This window comes from Toxorhynchites rutilus, chromosome 3 (assembly GCF_029784135.1).
Source record: "Toxorhynchites rutilus septentrionalis strain SRP chromosome 3, ASM2978413v1, whole genome shotgun sequence".
Classification (NCBI taxonomy): Eukaryota; Metazoa; Arthropoda; class Insecta; order Diptera; family Culicidae; genus Toxorhynchites; species Toxorhynchites rutilus.
Genome location: NC_073746.1, coordinates 228119277 through 228141327, shown reverse-complemented (window position 1 = coordinate 228141327; position 22051 = coordinate 228119277). Strand labels below are relative to the sequence as shown.

Sequence of the window (22051 nt, the reverse complement as noted above, 5' to 3'; positions counted from 1 at the left end):
CATATAATAACTTTCATTCAAATTTTAGGGATTTAAAATTCTCTTGGGCCCACTAACCTGATGGAGAGTAAATTTCCTAACAAACATAGATTTTAACAAAAGATGTCGCACAGTATCGTAGACACCACGAATGATAGTGTCTCTGCCCTATTACAGAAATGATGGAGCCAGATCAGAAAATCCAGATATGCATCGATAATGTCCGTCATTTCAATTCTGACAACCTTACACGATCATTTTTATTGTCATTCTGATGAAGTGATGTCATTATTATTTATCGTGTAAGGGACCCTTAAGCCCCTAATTTTTTCGTTCATCACCAGCATACTTGTCTCACCTTAATAAGAACTTTGCATCAGTTTTCAGAAGGGTGGGTATTTTATAGGTGGGCATTACATGCCTATTCCCTATTTGGTGCCGGGCAATGTTTGACATTTAGCCATTACCTGCGTCGTTGATCGAAGCCGCACTTCAAAAATGGATACACGGTCTAGCAGTGAGGATGTGCTATTTTCGCGATATTAATTTTGGAATAATTACAGCCAGTTGTCGCATTGTTTAGTCTGCCACTGAAAATACATATTCTCGCAGTGAAACCCTATGATTGTTAGCGGGTATTCTTAGTATTCCATCCATCGTGATTAGTAAGGTTGTGTCAGTGCTTGGGCGGAATTTCGATTTTCCATCAGAACCGTGCAGTAATATTAAGCGCAAACCAATGAAAATGTGGCACGAAGCACGGAAACAGGAGAAGAAGATCCGGGGCATGCTGGTGGATTACCGGAAGCGTGCCGAGCGACGGCAGGATTTCTACGAGCGAATAGTGCGTTTGTAAACGGAACCAAATTTATTTGCATGTTTTTTTTTGAGTTTTGTGCAATTGGGGAGATTGCGTGTTGATATGTGCTGTCACGCTACGAGATTCAGAGTAATGGATATTACGGAAAGTTCGGTTAATATTTACATGTTTTGGCCGATTCAGTATATTATAGTGTTGGTTAATGGATTAAATCCCAAATTCGGTTATTTCATTTGTGAAATCATCTTATTATTCTAAGCATAAAAGATTGCATGAATATTGCCGGCCTATGATCCAAAATTGAAATTCCTGATGTTAAATTGATCAGTTTTAATTCCGGATATGATGGCAGTATTCCTTCAAATAGCATATTAAGTTTATAATTACATTCAATTGCAAGTGTTAACACTCCTGAGATGATTTCTTTCTTTTTAAACAATGAAACTTGCTTTCATTTCTATGGTTGAATTATTAAATTCAAAAATGTTCGGGATTTGTTGCGGAGTTTGACGTCTAGATGGAGCTTTTTCCATAAGTGATTGCCATATTTTATGCTGTATACATGTGTTCTGGCGCATTGACGGAATGTCGTGTTATACACAGCATGATATTCGCAAATCTGGGCAAATGAAATGATATATCGGAATAATTGTTACGATACTATTTGACTCCCCGAATGGGCAACACATGTCTTTGCAACACTATTCCTTTTGCGCCCTTATTTATGAATACTTATATATATTTAATTGTATTTTTGTTTCCCCATTTCACAGAAAGCGGATCCAACGCAGTTCCTTCAAGTTCACGGTCGCAAATGCAAGATTCACCTAGACGCAAGCGTGGCAGCAGCTGCTGAAAATCCAGCCATCATGCAAGTGATATTGCAAAAGCAGAACGCAAAAGCTGCTCCTATTCTATAACAATTATTTCTTCCTTCCTGTTGTGATGGGTTATTGTTTACATCAACGCGGGCTACTCCTATTCAAATCCATTTTTTCGCCAAACCGACTGGTTTCTCGGTATCGCGTTTGTGAGGGGCGATGAAAAATGGGGTTTGAATTCGATAGCTGATATGAAACACTTTGATTGGACCGTTGATTAATCTGTTTGTTATGTTGTCTACCGTTCTCCTATTCTCTTTTGGGACACAGGATGCCTTGGCAAGGCCAAAAGGACAACCTGATTGATCGTTTCGATGTACGCGCCCATCTGGATTACATCCCGTCCGTGACCAGTAAGCCGGACCAACCGGTCGAGGATGACGTGCTCGATATGGAGGAACGGAGCATGAATTACGAGCGGTTTCGCGTCCTCGCGCAGAACGAGTTTCTCGGTGGGTAACTATGCATCCAATGCAGGTTTTTTAGTTCTATATAAATATTTCTAAACAATATGATCTACCTACCGTTAATAAAAAGGGCTTTTGAGTTTCAGTTTGTGCTCCTTTTCGATTTCATTTTCTCTTAGAATTTTGAATTCGTTTTCAAATAAACCGTGAATAACTCACAATCTATTGAATTATATTTAAAAAATGTATTTTTCTTTACTTTTAATGTTATTTTTATGACATGAACTTGGGTGAACTCGTATTCTCTTACTCATATTTGACAAAAATCTGCAAGGCTTGAAATCTATTCCCAATCTAAAACTATCTCCAAAAGGATTAACATACGAGTTAGTAAATGTTATTTCTGATCTACGTGAGGTTTTTTTATGCTGGGTCGCCTTAGACCTTACAAGTGAATGTAGTGATCGATATCTCGTTTAGAGACGAATGAACTCTTTAAGTTTAACATCTCTAAAATTCAAAAAAGAACCGAACCGATATCTCGTATAGTATCGAACGTACAACATTAAGTTTATGCTTTGTTCCATTCAGATGTGAGTTACAGGGTGTTAACGATGGAAGTGAAAATGCAAGCCAGGCCGCTAATATTGTAAATGTAAATGGTGTTTATGGTGTCGATATTTTAACAGCTAATTCCGTGCGATTTTGTTTTCGTTGATTCTCTTCGGGAATTTTTTATGTTGAAAATGTACCTCGCACATGCAGAACAAATGTGGTCGAAAATGTCCATAAAATCAAAGAAAAATCAAAGTTGACTGGCATGTTAGTAGTCGTTGCTGAAGGAGCTAAAGATCGAATACAAAAAAAAATTCAAACATTTGCGCAAAGTTGGATTCACAAAAGAGCTCGATGTTTGCCACACCAATTAACACCAAAAACATAATGGATCGAATTTCTGTCTGAGAAGCCTTGGCCAAACGGAATGAAATCGAGCCATTTCTTAACCCACTAACGATTAAGCTGTAAAAATTATTTTGTCATTGGTGTAATTTTGATTACCAGCGTTACAGGAACTCTATCTTCAAGAATTAATTTTTATCGCTCTTCCGTTTTCCAGAAAATAACAAAAAATCGAAAAATAGCAAAAAAAAGCATTGGTCAAAACCTACATTTTTATTCCTGTAGGAGTATTAATCCAATTGTGTTTTATCCTACATCACAATATGTGATTTTTTATCTAAGTTATATTTTAGAAAAGTTTACATATTTTTGAATTTTATAAGGTTTAATTTTTTGTTAGGTTATGTGAGGTTATTACTTTTCGCACCGAATTTATTGCCCAATAAAGCTATACAAAATTGAATGAAATTGTAGTAAGTGGTAGCTAATAGAAATGAAGTGCATATAACTTTGCATACAAATGAGTATGAGTTGCTTCCGTATAGCCAAACATTTAATTCAAATCTCTACTGTCCGTTTGAAGCTAGCGATTGATCTGAAATGGCCAGAATTTGTCAACAGAAGAGATGTTGTGTTCCAAGGCCACTCTCGTCTGTAGTGACTCGCCAGAAACTACAGGAGCTTGAATGGGTAATTTTAGTGCATTCACCATATATTCCGAACCTCGCATCAAGTGATTTTCATCTTTTTCTCGATTTGCAAAACTTCCTGAATGATAATGAATTGGGATCAAGAGAAGATCGTAGAAATCGAGTATAAAAGTTTTTCACCAATAAGAACCAAAGCTTCTATGAGAGAGGCATTATGAAGTTACCTTAAAAATTGTAACAAATTGTACAACAAAACGGTTTGACCCAAACCGGACAATCCGAAATATCTTGAATAAAGTTTCGAATTTTGTGCAAAAATAATGGATTTCTGTTTTCACCAACCTAATATGTTTGATTAATACTATCAGCTCTAGGGCCATGGTACCGCTTATCTCTTCCTATGTGCTTGGATGATATCAATGCTTTCAACTATCAGTGAGGTTCAAAAATTATAGGTGCCTACATCTAAGCTGGGTATTCTTTGAGCTGGGTATTTCGATGAGGAATCGATTCCTACTTTGAGCGTTAACAATTTATTTGCCATACCACCATATCATATCGCTAATCATTTTATTCGAAAGATAAAATGTCTAAGAGTTATACGCTTGTTACTTATTTATGCGATAAACTTGTTTCAACAGCATATATCAGCTTTAGAAACAGGTTGTTGAAAACACACAAATCTGAATCTATATATAAACGGGTGCCCGCTCGGAAACCCATTCAGTTATAATTATGAAACTGGTGTTGAATGTTCTCGTTCACCAAAGATCTACTGCCGATCTGGTCGGAGCCTCTAGTGAAAGACGAACTATCGATGATAATTCGATATAGATTGCGTACAAATGGTGCCATTGGCTATGGCTTTGATAGCAGAGAATATGAAATGTTTAATACTACATGGACTGAAAAGTCCTGGGATTTTTCAACAGATGGCGCCACTAAAAATGAACAACAATTATTCCGAGAGGCTCATTTGTCACTAGATTATGTGTGAAGTTCCATGACATTTCGTTTATTTGTTCACAAACTACAGTTGTTTAAGTGTTAATATCAGAGCATTCGTATATGGATTCGTATAAAAGAGGAATATCGTATTTTGATCAAACATTGTTTTTTGATTGAAAAAACTCCTGAACAATCAAAGCAGTGTTGCCGAAACGTTATTTCACTTCTGCTCCTTCGGGAACAACAGTTCATCGGTGGTTTAGTGAATTTGGAATGGGTCATACAAGCGCCGGAGATGCACCTCACTCTGGAAGACCAAAAGAGGCTACGTATCCAGAAACCGCAAAACAAGTGCATCGACTCCTTTTGAATACCTTGCTTAACCCTTTCATTACGGCAGTGTGCTCCGCCAAAGTGCTACCCCTGTACGGAGCACTGCGCCGAAAAGTATGCACATCGCGCTCGTGTGATCGAAGAGTAGTATGAATTTCATGTCGTCTAAAGACGACGCTCGTACACACAGCTCGTCGCGCGGATGTCGTCTATAGACGACGCTCGTAACGAAAGGGTTAAAGTGAAGTTACACGAGTTAGCTGAGGCCGTAAGCATGTCAAAGGAACGAATGGGATACATTTTGCACGATATTTTGGACATGAAAAAGCTATCCGCTCGATGGAAGCCGTGTTTGCTGACCGTCGACTAAAAACAGCGGCGCGTTGATGATTCAACAGCCGGTTTGGCGTTGTTGAAGCGTAATCGAGTGGACTTCTGTCGACGTTTTGTAACAATGGATGAAAAGTGGATCTATTACCACACTAGGCACTCTGCAGAGTGTCACTGAGGCATATTTCGAAGACATAAACGTTTCGTACTACAGAAAGGGGATCGAAACGTTGGAAACTCGCTATACCAAGTATATTGCTCTCGAAGGAAACTATGTTGAGGAATAAATACAGCTTTGCCCAAGAAACGATTGTTTTCATTAAAAAATCCCAGGACTTGTATTATAGCAGCCATTCCATGCCAAACCGATATAGTGGTTCTCTGATTTTCGTGAAATTTGGTAATTTTGTTCTTCGCAAAGCATTTGATCCGTATTTTTGACGTAGAAATACGTCTTTCATTAAGGGTGGCAAATCAGAAAACAGGTCACGTTTTTATGAAATAAAGTTAACGTTAATAACTATTTTTGCCGCAAACGGATTTTGGCGATTTACATACTAAACGAGTCGAAAATTCCCTAAGATTTGTTTAATATGCTATACATTAGAATCCCCTGGTTTGTAAATGGTTGAAATTCATGAAAACTTTAAGCGTTTCCATTTTCTCATACATTTGTTGTCAATTTGTGTGCTTTTCCGAACAGAGCTGTCAATAACGAGCAACTTATCGACGACCAACGAAGGGGAAATCGTAGGATTTAAAGTCTCGGGGAAGTAGAAGAACGAAGGGGAATACTTCCCTAGAGTATAAACAGTGGATCTCGCTGAGGCAAACTTTCATTCGGCATCGGACTATTGAGCAATCCAGTTCAATTTGCTTTCACTGCGCTTCGATCTAAGATTGGACCCCACCAGTGGTAATCCAATTTGGATATCGTCGTTTGGTTTTAAAATTTCGAAGCAAGCGTCATCTAATGATGCACGCGATGTTGGTGCAGTGAAAAGCGCTCGCACTGAACCGAGCCTTCGCGAGTGACACCGCATCGAATAACAGCGAAGTAGGCGACTTCGGCGCGTCGATCGAAAATGTAAACGCCGTTACCCATGCAGCAACCAAAATCAAGCTCCCCCCGCTGGTGGTCGCTCTTGACGAACTCATCAGCGAATTCGCATCGATGGGTGTTACAGCAGAGTACAAGTTGCGTGGCATAATTCAGTCTTTTTCCAAGCAGTTAACATTGTTTGTTTTCCGTCATCATAAGGGCTTCGTTGGTGCCTTTGAGAATGCATCAATGCATTAAACTGACGTTATGGCGAAGCAGGCATTAAGGTTGTGCGCCAAAAAATTATTTGGGGAATATCAAGCATTTGAATGTCTTACTGGAATGTTTTAGGTTATTTGGGTTCGCGTGCCAGTCTCAAATCTGCCTTCAACTAGGATTGCATTTGCGCTAATCTTGATCATAATGAAGCAATGCTACTGTTTTCGAGGTTGTTGATATTAACAAAAAGAGTTTATTTCGTTTGTTTAGTCACCAAGACAGTAAATGTTGTTCTGGAACTTTGTATGTGATTAGGTTTCGCTTACCAGTAGCAAAACTTCCTCCACTAAGGGTGACAGCTTCTCTCGAGCATGAGAAAGTAATGCAACTTTTTTCGAAGCCAGTAATAATCACAGAAGCGTTTCTTTTGAGAATAGCGCAAAATGATGAGAAGTGTTTATATTCCTAGTATTTTCAAGTCACCAATGTATGGCTTTGTATGCATGCTATGGCGTACGCTTGGTTTACGTTATACGAATGATGCCTAGAGCGATTCCACTGAGGAAATACTAAATAACATGTAGCATGATATTTGATACTTGCAAGTGTTGTCATTGTTGATGTTTCTATGCGGTGCCAAAGATATATTGATGTAGTTATGAGATGTGGAATATTGGTGCGGGTGCAACATGTATATAATCGACTGTAGCCGAGTCTATGTCAATTGCGAAAAAGGCCACCGGGATAGCGTTCGAGGTAAATTTTCAATGCATTGACATGAAATAAATTGCGACATACGATCAGATAGTGTATTGTTTTGCGAGGACAAGAATGAACCATCAATCAATTATCGTCAACTGATTCTACAATGAAAAAATCATTTTAGAGATTATTCTACTAAGCAGTTGTTTCTAAAATTTCACAGCTTTATAGAATAATATCCGAAGGTATAAACAAGCGACTTATATAAAATAACAGCGTAGTTCTACGTCAACAATGCGGTCGTATCTTGGACACAACCTCCTATTATTTTTTTTAGTTTTCATTAGGGTGACCATTTCCATTTTAGGATTGTCCGAAAAATCAACTTTTTCTCTTTTTTCCAGAAATGCCTTTTTTCAAAAATTCATAACTTTTGAATTACTAGGCAGATTCAGATGATCGACATATCAAATTAAAGCCAATCACCTGGTTTTTTGAAAAAATACTATACCTGCAGACAAAGCGAATTCTGCTCTCGTTATTATTGATTGTATTCGTTTTTTATTGTTTTCATAGTCTCGGGACCAAAGGCACTATATTTTTTATATTTATTCTGGGAAGCTAAGGATTTTTAACATAACATATGTCGAAACCAGAGAGGCTTTTTTTCGTTTTTTAGTTATGATTTTTCAAGTCAACCGTTAAAAGACCAGGTGGTTGGCTTTAATTTGAAATGTCGTTCATCTGAATCGGTCGAGCAATTCAAAAGTTATAAATTTTTGAAAAAAGTCATTTTTGGAAAAAAGAGGCAAAAGTTGATTTTTTGGACTACCCTAAAATGGAAATGGTCACCCTAATGAAAAAATAAAAAATACGGATCAAATGTTTTGCGATAAAGAACAAAACTAACAATTTTCACGAAAATCTGAGAACCACTATATCGGTTTGGCATGGAATGACTGATAGAGTATATTTCATCATATCAAAGAGACAAAAAAAAAACAAACCATGTGATAAAAGCAACAGAATAACGAATTGAGTATGTCCCATAGAATCACCGAACTCAACTCAACGAAAATAATTTTCCTATGCTTGTCTCATTCTAGGTATCAGCGAGGACAAGTATCTCCACCAGTTATACCTAGAGGAACAATTCGGCGTTAATGCTCAGGTGGAAGCCGAACAGAAGTCTTCCTCGTCGAAGAAGAAAGCATCATCGGGAGGGGTTGCGATTGGTTACACCTACGAAGAAAGCGAACCTAGCGGGGTAGTTCCATTCACCCAAACCATATCAGCCATCGAGCAGTCGTCCGCTACCACAAAGTATGACGAGTGCATGAAGAGTGATTCGGATTCGGATCTGGATATGGACGTTTCGATTGACATCAATAAAGTGGGGAATGCTCAAGCCCACGAGATGAATACATGTGGTAGGCATTACGGTATGAAAAGTAATGATTTCTACTCATTCCTGACAAAGGATGCGGACGAAGCGGAGGCATTGAAAATGGCACGGGAAGAAGAACAAGAGAATATCATGTTTAGCGGGAGAAAGAGTAGAAGAGAACGGAGAGCGCAGCGGGAAAGAAAGTTTGCGGGGAGACCATTGAGTCCACCAAGCTATGCAGCGAAAGAGGAACTAGTTCCTAGGACCTACGACGATCCAAATGATAGCTCAAGATCGCCATCGCCTGTCAATTCAGGGAAAATTACCTATATTACCTCATTTGGTGGTGAAGATGAACTTCAACCACATTCAAAAATATCGATTAGCTTTAATAAAGAAAGTCTAAGCAAACCGGGAACTTCGAAAGCGGGAAGCAGTACTTACGCTGAGAAGGTAAAACAAAATCTAGAAAAGCTAAAAAGCATGAGTACGAAAGAAGAAGAAAGCAAAATACCTGTTCAATATCAAAGAAGGTCGAAGAGTGGTAGCGATAGGAGTAGGAGTCGAAGTCGAAGTCCACGAACGTGGAGAAGGCGGAAAAGTCGCAGCCGATCGAAAACAAAACGAACGTTCTCGAAGTACAAGCGTCAATCGCACTCAGAGTCACGCTCATCTAGGTCCAGGTCTCGCTCGAGAGGACGTAAAGCGGGTCGTCGTTCTCCAGATTATTCATCTCGACGTAAAAAAGCTCGATCCTCTTCTTCGTCATCTTCATCATCTTCGCCAGCTAGGAAACCGTCCCGTAAAACTTCTAGTTCCGAATCCGTTTCTTCTCGTAGCAGCAGGAGTCGGAGTCGATCCAAATCTAAGCGGGTATTGCCGGTTGCGGCAAAACCACAAATTAAAACGGAACTCGCGGTGGCGGAACAGATTCCGAAGAGGAAGTCTCCATCACCGCCATCATCGCTTCCGTCGGAATTGAGTGCTGCTTCTAAGAAAGTGGAACCTTCTAAAGTGCCTACGTTTGTCGAACCGGAACCCGAAGTACCCATTCGACGGTACTATGGTAGAAAGCGCGATGGTCAAAGCTCCAGCGATACAGATTTGAGCACGGATAGCTCAGACGAAGAGCCACAGAAAAGGAGCGGCGATCCAGTGATGGAATCGTCTACCAAGTGAGTCAAGAAACTGTAAATCGTTTTCAGTTCTAGTTCCCCAATCCTGATTTTTTGGCTTCTGAATTTATAGGCGGGTTTGTCGGCTCGTTCTTTCGAAGTTTGACGCTGTTCATGAAGACAACAGCACTGACAAGCACGCTTATATTTACTCAAAAATACTACCTCAACCAATTTACCGTAAGCATGATTATCCAACCATGTTCTTTTATTTTAGCGTGCAAAAAGCGGACCAACCAAGTGGCCTTCCTCCCGGACTAGTGACCATTAAACAGGAGCGGATGGAACCTGGTCCTAGCGGCACTTCGTCGCACTTATCGTCGTCCACCACATCGTCAAGGTTTGGTAAATCGTCGGTCACAAGCACCGGTGGTAGCACGATCAGCACATCCGAGTCCAAAGTCAGTAAGAATAATTCAAATATCACTATCTCCTTCTCCCCCAAACCTCAACCTCCACCGCTACTACCTCTTTTGCGAGGTTTGGTTTGAGATTGGTTGGCAATGTCGAAAACCACGAAACAACGATTTGTTCAAAAATATGAATATTCAGAATGAGAGCACAAAAATGCCACTCGGGTGCATTTTGTTCTATTTGGGAATGATCGATGACCGTGGAAAAAGCAGCAAAAGCGCAATGTACTTATTTTTGATGCACGGCTCAAATGTATTTGGCTTACCAGCTGTTTAGATTTCAATGTCTGTATTCAAGAAAAAGAAGTAGCATTCACCTTAGGTTTGTTGAAGCTTATCGAATAGATATCGTTCCTCATCGCAGATATTTATTTTTCCTAATATATATTAATGATTGGTGCGAAAAAATAGTCATTCGATAGGTGTCCTAGTATAAACCTTTTAGCCCTAGAAGTAATCGGAGGCAGCGCCAGCCAAAGCTCAATTTTTATATACCGTTTATTCCTGCTGTACTTTTCCAGAGCTCTGGTTCTCATTCTGTTGGTACCTCAAAAGCAATTAACCCAAGGGATCGCTTAAAGCGTAAAATGCAGATCCTGTTGAACAAGCAATGTATAATGAGTTGTTTTAATATATCGCATGCATTTAAGAAAGTATTCGTTTTACAGTTAAAGCTGATAAAAAGGCAGAAATCGAAAAGGTTGAACGTCAGATTCAGCAACAACAGGAACGGGAGGATGAAATGCGTGAACTAGCATTAAAACTGCGGCGCAGGTAGGTTACATCAATTGTGCAACATCAAAATGGTCCGAGAATTACATTTCTGTCTAGGCAACGTGAATTGCGTCATAAATACGGAACACCGGAAAGTGATAAGAGTCCATCTCAATCTAACGACAACAGTTCGGATGGAGATCCTCCGAAAGAAACCCGGCTGCCACCCGTGAAGGAGCCTACACCTCCAAAAAAAGCACCGTCCCCATCAATTCCATCATCAACGTCTAGTTTCAGCAAAAGCGCAGTCATTGAAAGGAAACCCGTATTGCGGCGTCTTGCACAAGTTGAGACGCCTCAAGCTCCTCTCAGCACGGCTCGAAGCACGCGTCGGCGCTCTTGGAGTCACAGCCGAAGTCGGTCGCCCCCATCATCTTCCATCGGTGGACGCACTTTTGCTTCATCGACCGGCAGTAAAAGACGTTCACCTCCACCGAGACCACGACGTCGTTCTCGATCGAGGTCTCGTGAAAGAGATCGCGATCGAGACCGAGGTCGTTATAGTAGTAAGTCCTCTCGTGATTATGAACGTGGCGAAAGCAGTCGCCATTATAGGCGAAGATCCCGATCAACCTCTCGCGATCGTCGCCGATCGCGCTCGAGAACGCGTCGGTCAAGGTCCAAATCAAGATACACTTCGGGTAGTAATCGCAGGGATAGGTCACCTAAGGTAGTGAAAAAACTGGTTGACTATTGAAATACGCAGTGGTTCCTTTATAAATGTTTTGTTGTACCTTGGAAACAAGATGGTTTTTGCCATATTATCGGATCGTGATGACCGTTTCCATTTGTTGAAATATATAAAACAGTTACAAATTCTATTATATGAAGAAAACTAGGAATACCGAAGGAGACAGAAATGAATTGAAAATAAACTTCTTTTTTTTCAGGATGCTCTGGTTTTGTTCATTTATTGTTATTGTTATTGTATTGTTATTTGTTATAGTTTTGACATAGGACTATGTGTTTGATTTCTATAAAAGGAGGTCATTCTACGAAATTGAAAATGATGCATGTAACGATTCATTTAAGGATTTTAAACGCATATTATGCAAATTCGTTATTGCAATAAATGTTATGTTGTATACCATTAGACAGGAAATTTATCCAGCAATATTTTTGCCCCAAACATGAACAGTGAAAAAAAGTAAACAATTTGACGATTGGTATGTTATTTCGATTTTATTAGCCACTCGTTTTCCCCACAACGCAACGAGCATTTTTTTTGCCTACAATTCGGGCGTTAACTCACAATGTGAGGCGATGCGTATTATGAATTATTCTTTATTTGCCGATAACTGACATTTATCAGTTGGAAGAATCAATGGAGTGATGATCTTGGAATTGTTTAGGAGAAGGTCTTGGATGGTTTTACTCAATTCTCTCCAAATATTTCATGAGAGCATAGCTCAAAATGTTAAACGTTGATAGAGATTTTTTTTAGATTGATGTTCAGGTTGTTGTCCAATCAATTCATGTTGGTCTTGCTACTAACAATTTATGTAATTGTCAAAACGAAAATTTTCCGCAACCCGAGCTATCATCATCGAGGTCTTCTTCAGAGCCATCATATCTACCCCCTTATTCCGCGCTGCGAATGACGTGAGGTGCCTCAAGTCACTGAATTCACGTAGGTGAATGGCGAAAGGACTATAGTTCATCGCCAGGGGAGATTTGAAGTCGTGTCCTCATTTGTTATCGACTCGGGTATCAAAAAGGAGCAAAGAAGTAATGTGGCTTCCAAAATAAAGTGGTTAACTTTACAATCTCACGTCGTTCGCCGCGTGGAATAAAGGGGTTAACAGATAACAAGTGGGGTGCGGGTGATGATATATAGGTGGGTGCGGTTGTTGGCGACATAGACCAACGTCAAATTTTCTTCAATGAATTTATTCTTCAGTTTGTCAGAGTACCATCGCTAACTGACAGCGCAAATGAACTAAGATTAATTGGACCAGTGGCTTCAATCAACTATTTCTAGGGATAGCCTTAAACCGTTGTATTGGTCTCCTGTCTGGGCGCTGTTCAGGTGTTCATCGTAGTGCTGCCTCCACCTTTTGGCCTCGAGTTCGTTCGTTAAATGCTTCCTTCCTTGTTCCTGAATATTTCGGCCCGCGGCACAAAAGTCTTTGTGCGTGGAGTTTAGTTTCTTGAAAAACTTCCGCCATTTTCAAGAAAGATAAAGTAGCTCCATCTCCTCCCACTCTTTCTTTCGTTAGAGGCGAATGAACTGAAAAGTTTAAACCCTCTTAAAGCCAAAAAGAAGAAGAAGACACTCTTTCTCTTCCATGCGGCACTTTTTTCCGAGAGAGATGTGTTTGGTGCCTTCGCTTCAATCGGTATCGTTCCACGTTTTGTCGAGTCGCTCGTTGCAGCATGGCTGCGCGTGCTGCATCCTTCTCGCTCAGAAGCGCTCAGCACTCGTCGTCAAACCATTCGTTCCGTTGCTCACGTTGCTGCTTCCAGGATGTTCTAGCATTCATGGGGGAGCAGCATCCAGTTAGTTTAACCTCGGTAACGCTGTTTCATGACGAAGTGAGTATTTTGCAGCAACGTTTGGTTCCTGCATTCGTCGTAGGTGGTACCGTGGTGAGCGCTGATGTCTACTCACCCCTATTCTGCATTCTGCCGGATTTGCATTTTGTTCGAAACCGTGATGTCGTTCGAGTTATAATTTCGCATCCCCTATTTCGAACGTTTTGCCCATTTAATGTTCGTTGAGAAACTGATCGAAAAAAATGCAAAAACAACGGAATACAGAATGGAATTTTCACAAGTCGATCGAAATGAAGAATCGGGGCGATTGACAGTTTAGAGTGCAGTTTGACCGTCACTAGGTAGTGGTCTGAATTAATGTTAGCACCACGATAGTTTCTGACATCGATGATATCTGAAAGGTGCCGACCATCGACCAACGTGATCTCCAGGTGTAACGGTATTGGAGGCTGGGCTGGAAGAAGCTGCTACGTATGGCCATGTTCTTGGAGGCAGCAAAGTCGATAAGTCTTAAGCCGTTTCGTTGGTTCATGGGTGAGCGTTGAACCTACCAATTACCGGTCTGAACTCCTCCTCTTGGACCTGAGCGGAAACAACAAAGTGCTGAAAAGAGAATTCGTTCGGACCAACGATGCTCGAAAGTTCGAATGAATGGAGTTGTTTCGTACAAAACCAAAAATACGAATACAGCATACTAACGTTTTGTATTTCGTCGAAAACAGGAATAAGAGTTCAATACTCGATATCTGGAATGTCAAAACAAACAAAAAAAAGGAGAGACGGTCGACTCGTCTTCTGGAATAGGGTTCATACTTTTTTATGAATAAACCCATATGTAGCTGTATCTTACAAGTGGATACCAATACTTATTCTTATTAGAAAATGTTATGTAAAAAGCAACATATCGGGTTTTTCAATAAGAGCGCAACAAAAGTTTTTTTTTAAAATTGAATAAAAAAGGTTTTGGATATCAATGAAATTCTTTATTTATGTGAAAGTACATTTGATGCCATTATGTATGGAACTCGATTTCTTTTGCATGTCTAATAGTCTAACGGCGTCAAATCGCACGACCGAGGCGGCCAATTGACTGGGCCATTTCGTGAGGTATTGTCCAAGTCCATATAATCCAGTTCGGGCCAAAAATATTCGGTTATAATTGAGTAACGTGCCGGTCTTGATCATCATGGAAGAAGTACGGCCCAATGACGCCGCCGAACCATACACCGCACCAAACCGTAATTTATTCGGGTTACAATGGTGACTCATGGAGTACGTGTGGATTGCTGCCTAACCTATAACGCATATTTTGCTCATTGACGAAGCCATTCAGCCAGAAATGAGCCTCATCGCTGAAGATGATTTTTCGATGAAAATCCGGATCATTTTCAAGTTGTTGCTCATCCCAATTCACGGACATACGACGCTTCTGGTGGTCAAGCGGCTTCAGTTCTTGCGTCAATTTGATTGTCCCCCAACCCTTTAAAATGTTTGTATGTATGGAAGCAGGCATCTCTTTCATTTTTCTTTTTTCATCGTTTTCTGGATTGCACCCAAAAAAAAAAGTCCAAACGATGTCTACGGGAATTGAACCAAGGCCGGCTAGAACGCAAGGCTGTTTACACGACCACGTTCAGCAAATGCGTGATAAAATTGCACCTGATTATAAAATAAAGTTAGAAATGTTTTCTAAGAGTAAAAAGTAGCGCATGAAGGAGAGCAATATCTATCTCGGTCTGAGCCGTGCATGTGGCAAAGTATGCGGAAAGCTTATTTGTCTTTTGTTTCGCTCGCTCGTATTAATCTTATATTGCTGTACCATGTATATTATACAAATGCTTACCGGTATTTGAGAGTCACGACATTATCTGTTATGTTATGTATCATCCAATGTTATAAATCGGGATGACAAAACATGAGCTAAAAATCAATTTTGTGTGTACTTTTGTAGCGTCCCTATTGAAATATCCTTTACATCTCGTAGGAAATGCTTGTGTAATGAGCATACATATCCGAAATATCGTTTTTGAATATTTCTAAAACATGTATTCCCTTGTTTTTATCCACGCAATGTAATTTATAATAATAACATGCTTGTTTCTGACCAATTCACTCGTTAGTCATTGAGCTAAACTTTGTGAGGAAAATGTAAATTTTCACCCAAACAACCACAAACGCGTTGACAAGCTGTCAGTGTTCTCGCAAACAATGAGTATTATGGGATCCATTATTATGCTTAAGCAGCTGAAATCGCTCTGAACAGCGAGCCACACTAAGTCAAGGTCGCGCATGAAGGAAAACAACACAACAAATATGCTCGATTATTTGGATTAGTCCCCCATTTGGAAAAGCGAAGAAGACATAAATAATAAAGTGCTGCTAAAGAGATGATGTGAACCCAAACATGGAAACAATGGAATGAGTCGTGCATGTTTGCCACCTCGAAGAGATCACCCGTGTGTCAAATTGTAACGAAATGACTAAAATATGGTAATGATTCGGCTAGTTCCATTTTTCGCTTTCCGAAACTCATTTGGGGGGGTTTGTTGTAGATATGGAAATGGAGCGACGATGGTCTATTCAACTGACACCTGAACATTGTTCCGTTATACTTATTGGTAATACCATGATCAGTGGTGGTAACCTAACGGTTAAATCTGTTGACCTTTCGGAAATGCTTGGGAAAACAATAGGAATGAACAGATGAAACTGAGGTCACGCCAAATCAATTTTACGAGATTCCGTTTATGGAGAGTTGCAAGAAAAGATGGGTTAATAAGTGATTTTAGTAAGGTCATTGAAGCTGCCTAGTTTCATTTCAATTGAAGCCAAATTTATTGAGCTTTTCGACTATTTGTGATCGTGATTATTTCAACACGAGAAGATACCTGTCCTATCTTTAGACACAAGAGACAAGCAAATTTATAATAATGAATCCAAAACCAATCAAGAAGTGGAACCGTTTAACGTGAACATTGATGTACACAAGGACATTGACCATGGTTTTATCGTGTTATCAAAGAGAACCTCAACCTCAAACGATCTAATCGGCCCGAACATCGCTCAATCGAGAAAAATACTATTCCGTCGGCTTAAACGAGAATGGGCAGTAGCATTGAGACAATATTCAAGATACAAAAGTCCCTGGACAAATAGAAGGTTTTGTGCGACCAGTGCTATTTATAAAAAGTATCTCTTCTCATGTCTAGCATATGTTCGTTGGCTTCATTCTAATAATAGAAAATTCAAAAATATTCTGGAAGTTCATGAACAGCAAAGAAAGGAAGATGGTCTTCCATCTAACATGTTCTTGAAGGACAACTCATCGGAGTCCTTCGATAGCATTTGCAATTTTTTCGCTGACCATTTTTCAAGCGTATTCGACGAAACTATGGTGGGTCAGGATGAAGTCAGGAATACTATGAGTAATGTTCCAGTGAATGCTCTTATCTTGCGTATTGGAGGCATTGCAGTTTCGGACGTTCTTACAGCCTTGATAAAAATGAAATCCTCGGTGTCAGCGAGACCGGATGGAATCCCAGCTATCATTTTAAAACGATGTGCTGAAAATATATGTGGACCATTGAGATTCGTCTGTAATAAATCACATCCGGGTTTTCCCGGATACATGGAAGGATTCTTTCATGTACCCGACTTTTAAAAAAGAAAACAAAAACAACCTCGAAAATTATCGTGGAGCTACAAAATTGTGTACCTGTTCAAATCTGTTGAAAATACTCGTTTACAATATACAGCGTGCGTGCGGTAATTTTTCACAAAGTGATGTATGCCATGATCAAAAGTGTCCAATGGTCAAAATCCTCTATTGGAGAAAGATGACTTAAAAGTATCGCCCAGGGCTAGGGTGAAGCGCCATTAGGTAACGGAACGGATCGAAGCGCTGCGGCTTGTGCGCTTGAATCGTTTGCTCAGTTGAAAAAGAAGTTAAAAAAGAAGCAACCGATCATCGTGTTCTCAGCTGAGAAACTTTTTTCGATTGATCCGCCATCCAATTCACGAATTGATAGATATATTTTATACCTGAAGGCAGAGAATGTGAAATTTATGTTACCACCAGGCATAACCCTGGAGCAGGTGCGTCGAATGAATTGGAGATGCGTCCTGCTTTCATAAAATCATGTGTAAACGTGAACACTAAATTCTACATAGACATTTTGAAGTGTCAAGTGCTTTCGTGTATTCAAGAATACTTCAATAAACAGGAGAATGTCGTTTCCAACAGGATGGAGCTCCATGTCATACCTCTAAAGGGGCCCAAACTTGGCTGAAGGAAACATGTCATGTTGGCTGAAAGATATTTAGCCTCCAAGCATTCCAGTGACGGGATATTCGATTCCATTCCAGATTTGAACCCACTTGGCTGTTCAAAGTGGGCGTACTTTGAAGCGAAAGTTTGTGGATTCTCACGCTCAAGTGTCGGTTCTTTAAGCGGTGGCTTCTACGTCAGATACGTGTTATGAAGATGTGCTCCCGATTTCGAATGCAAAGTGGCAGCGTTGTCGTGATTTGTCCCACGCGTAAATATCGCAAAACAACATTTCAATCGCCGTGGGCGTGTCCTGATGGCCCATGAGTTTTAGACAGAGAAAAGAACGGACACCTATCTACGAAGGGGGCCGCAGGTCGTCCGAGGATAGCTCGGACTCCGAGGGTGTGTTCAATGTGTTCAATGAGGAAAACAGTGAAGGAACTCGAGACCAGCGACTTTACGATACGCAAGATCGTAAAGAAAGATTGCGGGGTGAAGTCGGGGGCACAAAGAAAAACTTATATGATTACCAACCGCATCCGGGAGCTACGATTCAAGCGATGTAAGAAAATCTTGAAATCCGGTGATCCTGTTCACCGACGAGATCATGTTCACTATCGCTCCCGTATCAAATTTCAGAACCGATCGCTATATTAGTTCTTTCCCGGTAAAAGACGTGGAGGACGAGCATAAAAACATGTATCTGACCAAGTATCCTGCTACCGTTATGGTGTTTGGATTGGTGGCTTCCGGTTGCAAAAAAAATTAACCCGGTGTTCATTTCAGAAGGCGACAAAGTAAATATGGAGGTTTACATCGAGATTTTAAGTAAGTATATCCTCCCGTGGAACAAGGAGCAGTAAGGAAACCAACTGTTTTATTTCAACAAGATGGAGCTTCGTGTCACACCACGAACCACAATCAGAAGTGGTTGTAGGAATATCTGCCACATCTGTTCTGAGTGATGAATGTTTGGTCGCTATCCAGCTCCGATCTTTATTCGCTGGATTACTCAGTATGGCATCATGAAGTCCTGTTTTGAACGGCACCAGGGTACAACAAGTTTCAGACAAACATTGATCCGTACCTGGAGAGAAATGAACTAGGTTACATTATTGGGACCTGTCGTGCTCCCCAGAAGTGTGTGGAGGCCGTAATTGCAGCGAGTGGAAATTCGATCGATGATAAACATAGTTCAAGACTCTCAGGAAGATCTTCCTTTTGAATCTTCTATATATATATATATATATATATATATATAAAAAGGAGTGATGTCTGTCTGTTTTCCTGTCTGTCTGATTCTTATGGACTCGGAAACAACTGAACCGATCGACATGAAAATAGGTATGTAGGGGTTTATGGGGTCGGGGAAGGTTCTTATGATAGAGACCCCTCCCCTTTCTCCAAGGGGGATCTGCCATACAAATGAAACACAAATTTCTGCATAACTCGAAAACTAATCAAACAAATGGAGCCAAATTTGGCATGTGAAGGTTTTTGAATATGAGAAATGTTTCTCTGATGGTATGACACCCCTCTCTCTTCTCTGAAATGGAGAGGGGTCCCGTAAAAATAATACCCATATTTCAACCAAACATGATAATTTTTTTACTCTAATGTGACAAAACGCACTCCTATATCATCTTCTATATAAATAAATAAAAATGTATCACCGAATGTGTTGATAAGAGCAAAACTCAAGAAAGGAATTGTCCGATTTTCTTTATTCTAACATATTTTCTGTATTAAACATTTATTTTGTATAAAGGAGAAACATATCATTTGCAAGTGGTTGAAAAATCTTGAACGAGAATTGTGTCTGAAAATAATCTGATATTATAATGACGAGTTTCAGTAGAAGTACTAGGAATTTTATAGAAAAAGGTAATTTTCAAGGGTATGTTGCGGATACAGAAACTAATTTCGAAGCAGTCCTTTTTATGATCAGCTCAAACTAAAAAATATTTTTATTCAATAATTTTACAAAAATTCAATAATATTATTTTGCTTACAAAACAGTTTCTTTTTCAGTTCTTGTGCTCGCACCTATTTTCCTGATTTTTTCCATGCTTCTAGTATTTTGCCTTGCCTAGCTTAAATTTATCCTAATTTCTCCCTTCCTTTCAATCAATTTAATTAAAAAATATACTTTTTATCAAATTTACAACTCTCCGTTTCACTTAATTGTGCTTTTCTTTTTTTTGTTTTCTTTTTTTCTATGAATCCTTCCTGTCAACTTTGACGGCTTTCGTATACCCGCTACGCAAACTTGTTCCAACAAAAATGACATCGCTTGACGAGTTAGCCCATCGGTGCTCATAATTTCCCAGCCCGTAACTCCGGTACCGGTCCAGCGGAAGTTCCGGATTTACAGTTTTCGATTTCCAGCACCGCCAAGTTCGCTACGGCTCGTCGATACACGCCTCCTGCTGTTCTCACTCTTGCCTGTCTAATCCTCCCGTCCTTTCCTGCATACACTTCTTCAACTATTCCTCTGGTCCAATGCTTCCGATTTTTTCCATTCGTAATGAACACTAGGTCCCCAGATTGAAGGGGCTTTGGATCGTCAAACCACTTCGTACGTTTGTTGATACTGGGCAGGTACTCTTTAGACCACCGCTCCCACATGCGATCTACCAAATATTGAGACCTTTTATACGCATTTCGCAAAGCTTCAGCTAATTCCACCGGCTTATCGAGTTGTACATCGTTGCCTAGAACTGTCCTCCGTAAGAAATGGTTGGGGGTTATTGCCTCCACCTCCGATGAATCTTGAGGAATGTAGGTTAACGGACGCGTGTTGATCATGTCCTCCGCTTCAATTAACGTCGTCTGAAGAATTTCGTCCGTAAGTTTCCTTCCATTGCAGAGAACGGTCATCGCCTCCTTGACCGACTTTACCATCCTTTCCCAGATGCCACCCATGTGCGGCGCACCTGGTGGATTGAAGTTCCATTTGGTTGTAGCACTCGTCACAATTTATGCACAGTCGTTTGCCACCTGTTTCAAGATTTCCGATATCTCCTTGCTCGCTGCTTTAAAATTAGTCCCATTGTCGGAAAAGAACTCTTCTGGACAACCTCGTCTACATATGAATCTCTTGATTGCCAAAGTCCAAAGTCGGAGGCACGATTGCGATGAAAGAGAATAAGCAATCTCGAGATGGACAGCTCTGATGGTTAAGCACGTAATCAGTGCTATCCATCTGTTCTCGGTTCTTCTACCGATGCTTATCTCGACCGGTCTCAAGTAGTCCACACCGATTGCGCTGAATGGACGTAATTGCGGTGTTGATTGGTAGTGGTGCCATCATGGGGAAACGCGGACGACATCGTAAAACTTTACATTTCATGCAGCTTTGAGCGACCTGACCAATTACTGCGCGCAATTTCGGAATATAGAATTTCTGCCGGAGCTCGTTAAATACGATTTCACTATTTGCATGACCAAATTTTTCGTGATAAAAATGAATCAGCTTTCTAGTTATGTCATGATTTCTGCACAGAATTATTGGATATTTTGTGTCCAAGGGATGGGTTTCGGCAGCTTCCATTCTGCCTCCCACTCTGATGACACCATTTTGGTCCAGCACAGGAGTCAATTTGTAGAGAATACTGGATTTTTCGATCTGAATGAGAGGTTGACTGAGCTTCTTTTCTTGATTTCTTAACAATGTTGTTGTTTCTTCTGGGAAATTCTCGCTTTGCACCTGTTTCCATAAAACAGTTTCTGTTGCGAACAGTTCGTATTGCTGAAGTGGTTTACAGTCTGTCAACAGATTTGCTCGAATCATGCTCCTCTGGTTTTCTGTAGCTCTGGACGTTCATAGAGGCTGGCCGTTCTTCTTGCGTCTGCAGTTGGCGGGAATCGCAACACCATCGCCGTACTTCTCAATAACTCTATAACTGAACCAGGAACCGCAGCTTTGAAGAGGAGGGCCTTGCCCCCATTTAGTCAAAACGTCTGCCGCGTTCAACTTTGACGGAATCCAGCGCCATTCGGTCGGTCTTGTCAGCTCCACTATTTCGCCGATTCTGAACGCGACAAATTGCTTAAACTTGTGTTGGTCTGAACAAATCCAACTTAGCACAGTCTGTGAGTCGGTCCATAAGACGTAACGATCAAAATTGATGGTGTGGGTGGTGAGGATCGAGTGAAGCATCCTTGCTCCTAAAATTGCTGCCATCAGTTCTAAACGTGGAACCGATTGCCGCTTAAGCGGTGCGACTTTGGAACGTGACATGATTAATGAGCATATGATACTGCCATCCACGATTGCTCGTAGGTAACCGACACACCCATAGGCGTATTCACTAGCGTCCGTG

The 22051-nt window shown here is 40.4% G+C and overlaps 1 protein-coding gene across 3 annotated transcripts; it reads left to right on the top strand.

Annotated features, from left to right (window-relative positions):
- Positions 1–418: 418 nt before the first annotated feature.
- On the top strand, positions 419–11852 carry LOC129773383 (CLK4-associating serine/arginine rich protein). Of its 3 annotated transcripts, XM_055776980.1 has the most exons (9): positions 419–488; positions 543–823; positions 1573–1670; positions 1951–2132; positions 8318–9773; positions 9991–10174; positions 10708–10798; positions 10855–10960; positions 11018–11852. In XM_055776980.1, exons 2-9 carry the CDS (start codon positions 719–721, stop codon positions 11655–11657), a joined length of 2862 nt encoding a protein of 953 aa, XP_055632955.1. In that variant the 5' UTR covers positions 419–488; positions 543–718; the 3' UTR covers positions 11658–11852. The 3 variants fall into 3 exon arrangements, with proteins under 3 accessions (XP_055632955.1, XP_055632954.1, XP_055632956.1); XM_055776979.1 differs by having other exon boundaries at positions 439–823; XM_055776981.1 differs by lacking the exons at positions 419–488; positions 543–823 and having other exon boundaries at positions 1624–1748.
- The last annotated feature ends 10199 nt before the right edge of the window (positions 11853–22051 follow it).